Source organism: Colobus angolensis, unplaced genomic scaffold, assembly GCF_000951035.1.
Source record: "Colobus angolensis palliatus isolate OR3802 unplaced genomic scaffold, Cang.pa_1.0 Scaffold155, whole genome shotgun sequence".
In the NCBI taxonomy this organism is placed as follows: domain Eukaryota; kingdom Metazoa; phylum Chordata; class Mammalia; order Primates; family Cercopithecidae; genus Colobus; species Colobus angolensis.
The window spans coordinates 1,642,826-1,650,756 of NW_012114655.1; the positions used below are offsets into that span (position 1 = coordinate 1,642,826).

The window sequence follows — 7,931 nt, forward strand, 5'->3', positions numbered from 1 at the left end:
AGTTTATAGCCAAATAAAGCAGATTTTATCTAAAATTATTTTAAAGCAAGTAAAAATTTAATTAAAATGAAAAAAACTTGTTACACTAATACTGCTACTATGTGTGGTGATATAAATGCTATTAGAGTGAAGGATGTTGGGGTACTTTAGACCACGGGCTGAAGAATGCGTAGATGCTGTCATAGATGTTTATTTCCAGGCCTTCAACACTAACTTCAAATGGTTCAGTGTTGGTTAGGATTAAGATTTTGGGGCTCATAGTCTTCAAAGCATGCTAATTCTTACTGTGGATGTTGGATCACGTGAATTAAAGCAAACAGCATTACTAAAGATGATAATAGAAGTTAGCTTTTTTGGCATGTTTTTTCTTAGGTAGTTTCTAATTTTATTGGAATGATTGCGATAGTATCCCCCTAACCCCCAGAACCTTATTTGAATTGCAGAACCAGAGCACGGAAAAGGACCTTCGTATTTGGATTTTGTTGACGTCAGTCATTCAGCATACTTTGATTGAATAACTACTCTTGACCAAAGTGCTGGTTTTAGGGGTAAATACAAAGAGAGATGGCTCTTGCTCTCCCAGCCTTTGAAGTATTATAGGAAAGAACTTGAACAATAATTATTAAGATACTTAATAAAGTGCTATGGTAGATGTACATGCCAGAGATTATAGGAATAGAGGGAGTGGGCTGATGATTTAGACTAATCTGACTGCTGACATGTACTGATTTAGGCCTTTTAAAGAGTTTTTCGTAAACAAAGATGTAGAATTTATGTTTTTGTTTGTTTAAAACCTGTAAGAAGATTTGGTTAAAAAAATTCTCAATGTCTTTGTAATACAGAATGACATGGAACCTAGCAAAACTGTTCCACTGAATGCATCTAAACAAGATGGACCTATGCCAAAACCACACAGTGTTTCACTTAATGACACCGAAACAAGGAAACTAATGGAAGAGTGTAAAAGACTTCAGGGAGAAATGATGAAGCTATCAGAAGAAAATCGACACCTGAGAGTAAGTTCTGTTGGTTGAAAATAAGTTGATTTAAATGAAGGTATAGGACATGTTGAGTGTTATTAGGCCATTTTAGCAGTTAGTTTTTAAATTTATCCTTGGTCAGTTCTTTCTTGTTTTCCCCAATTTGATTATGTCCTGACCTTTGCTCCCCACCCTACTCCTCTCTTAAAAGTCTTCCTGTGGTTTCTCATTGCCACAAGTTCCTTACCTTAGCACACATTCTAATTATTTGTGATCTGGTCTGCAGCATTGCCAGCTGCAGCTCTTGTTTCTCCTGTCCTTGCCATTTTGTGCCCTAGTCATACTGAACTAGGATTGTGTTGTCCCACCTCACAGCCATTAGTCACCTAGGGCTGTTGAGCACTTGAAATAGGATTTGTTCAAATTGAGCTGTGCTGTTGAGTGTAAAATACTGATGTTGAGTTAGTACAGAAAAAGGTAAAATTTTCTTTTTTTAATGGTTACATATTGAAATAGTAGTTTGGGTATATTGGGTTGAATCAAATATATTATTAAAATGAATTTTACACATTTCTTTTTACTTTTTAAATGTACTATTGGAAAATTTAACGTTACATATGGGGTCACATTTGAAGCTCACATATTTGCGTGGGGCAGCGTTGGGCTGGAGTATGCTGGAGAAGCATGTTTATCACCCCTCTTTTGCTTTAGTGTAAGCTCTTCACTGTGACTGGAAAGGCTCAGAACCCTGTCCCTCCCGACACAGCACATACACATATTGTCTTGCTACTGTATTCTTGTTGTCTTTTCAGTATAGCCTTTGCTGAGACCCTCTCCAAAAGAAAAAAAAATCGATTTGTCCTGTCTGCTTTGTGCCACCACTATGCCGATTGCATTCTACTGCTCTTACTTGTTAGAGGCCTTTCTCCCTCTAGTGGGCAGTAATTTCCTTGGGGGCAAGGGCAGTGTTTCATTTCTCTCTGCATTCACTGTACATGCGGGTAGTAGTCATATATTTGATTGAATAAATGGATGGTGAAGGAGGACTGATTTGAATATGTGTGACATTTATGAATAATACTTGTCTTTGACAAGTCATTGTTTCAAGACCTGAATACCTGTACGTTGCTCTTTAGGCTTTGTCTGAAGCTCTTTGCAGCAACGTAGATGATACAAAAATATATGTAACTAAAATAAGCTAAATGATTGGAGTTATTTGATTATTCCTTTTGTTAGGTGTATATAGGAACTACAGTCTGAATTAAAGGCACTGTATCTTAAGTCGGTCTGTGAACTCCTTTGCTGAAATGCTTTTTAAAGTGAATTTTTGTGTCTCTTCATGTTTGATACTTCATAGAACCCCCTTGAGGGGTACCCCTCTGCTTCCAAGCGCTTGTCTGGATAGCGGGAAGAATATCTTTATTTCACACCTACATACCATGGATCTTTTAAAGGATTTTGTTGGTTACTTTCACTTGATCTGCCATGACTTCCATAGTTCTGTTCTTTGATAAAGATGTGCTCCTTGGGTGCTCAATAGCTTTCTTTCAAAAGCCACTGTTTACCTCTGGCAGGGAGGGGAGAAGTGTAAACAGTAGGAATGTCAGGTGGGGCAGGACTGGAAAATAGAAAGAGTGAACCAGGGAAGTGAGAGAGACTTTATTCCTGGTTTCTGCTCTTTGTATGCTAATGTTCTGTATGAGATTTTATTTGAGAGATGATTCTGCTGTTGGAAAAGTAAAACAAAAAAGCTGTGCTGGGCACGGTGGCTCACACCTGTAATCCCAGCACTTTGGGAGTCTGTGGCGTGTGGATCACCTGTCAGGAGTTCGAAACCAGCCTGGCCAACGTGGTGAAACCCCGTCTCTATTAAAAATACAAAAATTATCCGGGTGTGGTGGCAGATGCCTGTAATCCCAGCTACTTGGGAGGCTGAGGCAGGAGAATCACTTGAACCTGGGAGGCAGAGGTTGCAGTGAGCGAGATCACACTGTTCCACTCCAGTCTGGGCAGTAAGAGCAAATCTCAAAAAACAAAACAAAACAAAAACCTTGAAGACCCACTGGCTTACAGAATTTCAGACCCGTTAGCGTTTTATACACAGGCCCATCATCATTTTTTGCCATGTTAACTTTCTTGCTCCTCTCTCTTCACTATCCCTTTTAATTCCTCTAGCCCTGTGGTTCTTAATTCACACTGCATGTGAATCACCTAGTGAGCTTTAAAAAGTTACAGTTTACCAGGCCCTCCCCAGACCTAATGAATCAGAATCACAGGAGTATTAAAAGTTCTGTAGATGTTTGTGATGTGTAGCTGAAACTGAGAATTACTACTGTTTTTATATAGGACTAATTAGCATGAGACCAAAAAAACCCAACTCCAGAAAATCCAGTAATGCAAATAAAACTGGGCCATTAGGTGTACTCTTTTAGTTAGTGTTTATTTATAAGCACAATAAAAGAATCATGGGAGAAAATATTGCTTTGCAGTGAAAAAAGTAAAAAACTGTCCTGTCATTCATCAGATTGGGTAACAGATAAAGACAACTGCATAGTTAACAGGTATTAGTATTTTTCCCAAGGTTCGCATTGCACACAGTGTCGTAACAACCTCCTGCTTGGAGTGACTTCTGCTTTCTTCTGAGAAACCTTGTCCTCTAAGGACATAGTGCTGTGTGAAGCCATGTCAGCAAGGATGAAGCAGCCCACTCCTGACGGGAGGATCTGTCATTTTGACACGGAGAAGCATCCTCAGTTTCCATTCCAGGTGCAGAGCTTCAGATAAGGGTTTCCTACGTACATTTCTCATCTAAATTTGTAGTTTCTGAAGAAACAATATTCTTTCTCTGCTTTGCAATCCAGACCTGGTGCTATCCCTTTACACACAGCCCTCTGCTTTGCTTTGAGCGTGTGAAAACACTGTTACTTAAATTTCACGCTAAACCGTTTCCTTCTCCCAAAATTCTGTGATAACCATATCTCTGTTTTCGGCAAGAATACCCTCTCGTGCCTCTACTGTTTCGGTTCCTTAGTTGCAGTAGGTCAGTAAACCCAACTGGCAGACTACGGGTCTGGTAGTTTTTGGCTGATTGGGCTAGGACAGATGTAACTGATTTTAAATACCATGGGCCGCCTTGGAAGTACTCTTCTTTAATTATGTTTTTAGTGGGATTAAAATAAAAGGTAAATATAGCCATATCTGACTTTTATTTTTTAGGAATACATTTCTCAGCTCCACTTTTAAAAAATCAGTGTTATTGAGGTATAATTTATATCCCATGGAGACACCCACTGTGAGTGTACAATTCACTGAAATATAGAACTTTATAACTGTCACTGTAGTTCAGTTTTAGAATGTCCATCACCCCCGGAAAGTTTCCTTATGTGGTTAGCAGTTAATCCCTGTTTCTGTCCCCAGCCATAGGCAACCACGAATCTACTTTCCGTCCCTATAGATTTTTAGCTCCACTAGTCTCGTTAGTATGCTTGTTTTTAAAAACCTCTTTTGTGTGTGTGTGTTTTTTTCCTAGGATGAAGGTTTAAGGCTCAGAAAGGTAGCACATTCGGATAAACCTGGATCAACCTCAACTGCATCCTTCAGAGATAATGTCACCAGTCCTCTTCCTTCACTTCTTGTTGTAATTGCAGCCATTTTCATTGGATTCTTTCTAGGGAAATTCATCTTGTAGAGTGAAGCATGCAGAGTGCTATTTCTTTTTTTTTTTTTTCTCTTGACCAGAAAAAGATTTGTTTACCTACCATTTCATTGGTAGTATGGCCCGCGGTGACCATTTTTTTGTGTGTACAGCGTCATATAGGCTTTGCCTTTAATGATCTCTTACGGTTAGAAAACACAATAAAAACAAACTGTTCGGCTACTGGACAAAGTGTATATTACCAGATCATCACTAGCAGATGTCAGTTGCACATTCAGTCCTTTATGAAATTCATAAATAAAGAATTGTTCTTTCTTTGTGGTTTTAATAAGAGTTCAAGAATTGTTCAGAGTCTTGTAAATGTTATTTTAATAATCCCTTTAAATTTTATCTGTTGCTGTTACCTCTTGAAATATGATTTATTTAGATTGCTAATCCCACTCATTCAGGAAATGCCAAGAGGTATTCCTTGGGGAAATGGTGCCTCTTACAGTGTAAATTTTTCCTCCTTTACCTTTGCTAATATCATGGCAGAATTTTTCTTATCCCTTGTGAGGCAGTTGTTGACTGAGTTTTTCATCCTTACAATCCTGTCCCATGGTATTTAACATAAAAAAAATAAAACTGTTAACAGATTCTTGCTCGATAGCTTGTTTGTGTCTGTCGTGTTATTAGAGGGGAGTCCACTATATATGGTCACTTGAAATTATGATGCAAAGGTTTCTCTTGCATTGAAACCCTCTCGGATATTACAGTATTTTTAATTGAAAGTCCTAATTCTGTTAAGGAAAGGCGTTGATTAAATTTTAAGGTACTGCTGATATTTTGGGAGATTATAACCAGTTTGTTTTCAAGATAATAGAAAATAAGGTCCATGAGAACAGAAGTTACGTGATGTCAGTGAGTTGACGTGTACAGCGTGGCTGTGCTCCATCTGAGTTTTACCCCATTCTTCAGTTCTGAGAGTATGTTCTCAAGGAAGATTTAACTCTCCTTGGTTTTAAAGTACTTTTTAACCAGCCTAGTAAGTCTTACTACTTCTCATAATATTTCATAATAGTTTAAAGTAGGTGTTTTTTCCTGCCCAATTTGACACTCAAAATGTTCATTATGGAAGTTTGGTAATACTGAGCAAGCCTGTGGAATTTTCTTTATGAAAAATGATTTTGTCCTTTGCAGATGTTAACCATGTGAAACACATTTTCAGTATAAGTATGCGTTTCAGGGTCTGATATTTCCTGCACTTAGGTTTGTCCTGTGTCTTCATTTATTCTTACTAGGATAGAAAATGTTGGAATCAGAAAATAGATCCAGTTTTTAGCTACATACAGTCTAGTACAAGTGATTTTTTATTCTTAAACATAGGTGTTATTTTTTTAAAAGACGCGCTCTACCTGAAAAGGAAATTGGATTTTAGAACTGGATGTGGTGAAGTATTTTAGGCCCAGATCTGTGTACACATTTTATAGAAGAGTGAAGTATTCTGAAGTATTTTGGTTGCCTTTTCATTTCAGCTGTGTTTTGAATTTGTCAGATGATACATATATTGTGTTATTGTGCGCTGTGGTATCTTTTATAAAACCTCTTGCTTGTGTGCAAGTTGCTAAAAAGAAACACAAGTAATGCCTATCCGTTACTAGCATGCTATGCTGCAGGTAGTATTTCCATTGCTATATGGTTTACTGTTTTTGTAAAAATCCCCCCCTTCCCTTTTCTGGTAACTGGAAAAGCATGCTAAAAATAGTCTTGTATTTTCACCCCATAAATGAAGAATCAGTAATTCCTTGGCTTAAAGCTCTTATGTAATCAGTATTATTGGTGATAAATATCAAGTTTGGTATCTCATAGCTATCTTTTTTTTAAAGAAATGAAGTTCTTGAAAATTTAGCCAAATCCCGTTTTATGGGAATGCTCCTTAGAATTCATTTTGTTCAGTCCCTTTGTTTTATAGTTGAGAAATCTGAGGCCTTATGAAGGTTAAGAGGACTTTCCCCATGTCTCACAGGTAGGTAGAGGCAGAGCTGGAACTAGAAATCTGTTCTGTTGACTCGAGCTCAGTGTCTTTTCTGGTAACTTGAAAATTGTCTTAGTTTGAGAGATGGCTGAAATAATGAACATAAAATGCTATTTATAATAACAAGTATATGTGAAATTTCCTATTGTAAGACTACTGCCGGCTTACTGTTGAATAGTTTGGTTATAGTGTTTAGGCTAGACATGCTTCCCACATTGGTAATAAATAAACATTACAAAATACAATGTATTTTTAGGTAGGCATTTTTTAAAATGCATTATGCCATGGTTGCTTTTGAATTAGATTGTAGTCTGGGTAGCATCTTTGAAATGTATGTGGGCTTAACTGTTGTTCATATCAGGAGATGCTCTGATTGTATAGGTGAGACTCTGTTATTTTTAATTGCTATATGAAATGTGATCAGATTATTTTACTACCAACATTATAGTTTGAAACTGTATTAATTGACTGATAATATGATAATACAGAGATTAAATTGTCTTCATTCCTTACATGTTTAGAAGTTTTTGCTTTGTCTACCTGCTTACTTGTATATGTAAGCATGAGGGAAATACACTGTTGCTAATACTGAAATTACAGTCAAGTAACTAAGGCCTTAAGTTCATACGCGACACTGAATGCACTAGCTTCCTTCGTTCTGTAACTAATGTACCTTAACATCCCTCATTCTTGTATTTACAAGAAACTAAGAAGTTATATTCTGAGTGTGTGGTATGTTCCCTTAAAAAAAAAAATGACGCTTGGAAGAAAAATGTATGAAATTCAGAAATTCTGATCAAAGAAAGGTAATTTTCTGTCTGTCTCTCTTTTCTTTCTTTCTTTTTTTTTTTTTTGAGACAGAGTCTTGCTTTGTTGCCCAGGCTGGAGTGCAGTGGTGCGATCTCACCTCACTGCAGCTTCTGTCTCCTGGGTTCGAGTGATTCTCATGGCTCAGCCTCCTGAGTAGCTAGGATTACAGGTGTGAGCCACCAAGCCCAGCTAACTTTTGTATTTCTAGCAGAGACAAGTGTTTCACCATATTGGCCAGGCTGGGCTCAAACTCCTGAATTCCGCCTGCCTCGGCCTCCCAAAGTGCTGGGATTATAGGCGTGAGCTGCCACACCCAGCCAAGAAAAATAATACTCTTAAATATTTAGCTCAGATGTTCACCTAAAGTTGATATTATTTGGTATGGAAATTACTTTTGAACTGTAATCTTTCAGATTATACCACTTTGAAAACAAGTTTTAACAGTAAGGCAGAAATATAGTTCTTGAGGGTG

General features: G+C 37.5%; 1 protein-coding gene across 2 annotated transcripts in view; it reads left to right on the forward strand.

Annotated features, from left to right (window-relative positions):
* Nucleotides 1-7,161, forward strand: part of VAPA (VAMP (vesicle-associated membrane protein)-associated protein A, 33kDa) — a 48,219-nt gene extending 41,058 nt beyond the window's left edge. For both annotated transcript variants that reach the window (XM_011936612.1, XM_011936613.1), the window contains 2 exons: nt 843-1,016; nt 4,510-7,161. In XM_011936612.1, the coding sequence (XP_011792002.1) occupies nt 843-1,016; nt 4,510-4,668 (333 nt within the window). In that variant the 3' untranslated portion in view covers nt 4,669-7,161. The remainder of the gene's footprint in view (nt 1-842; nt 1,017-4,509) is intronic.
* The last annotated feature ends 770 nt before the right edge of the window (nt 7,162-7,931 follow it).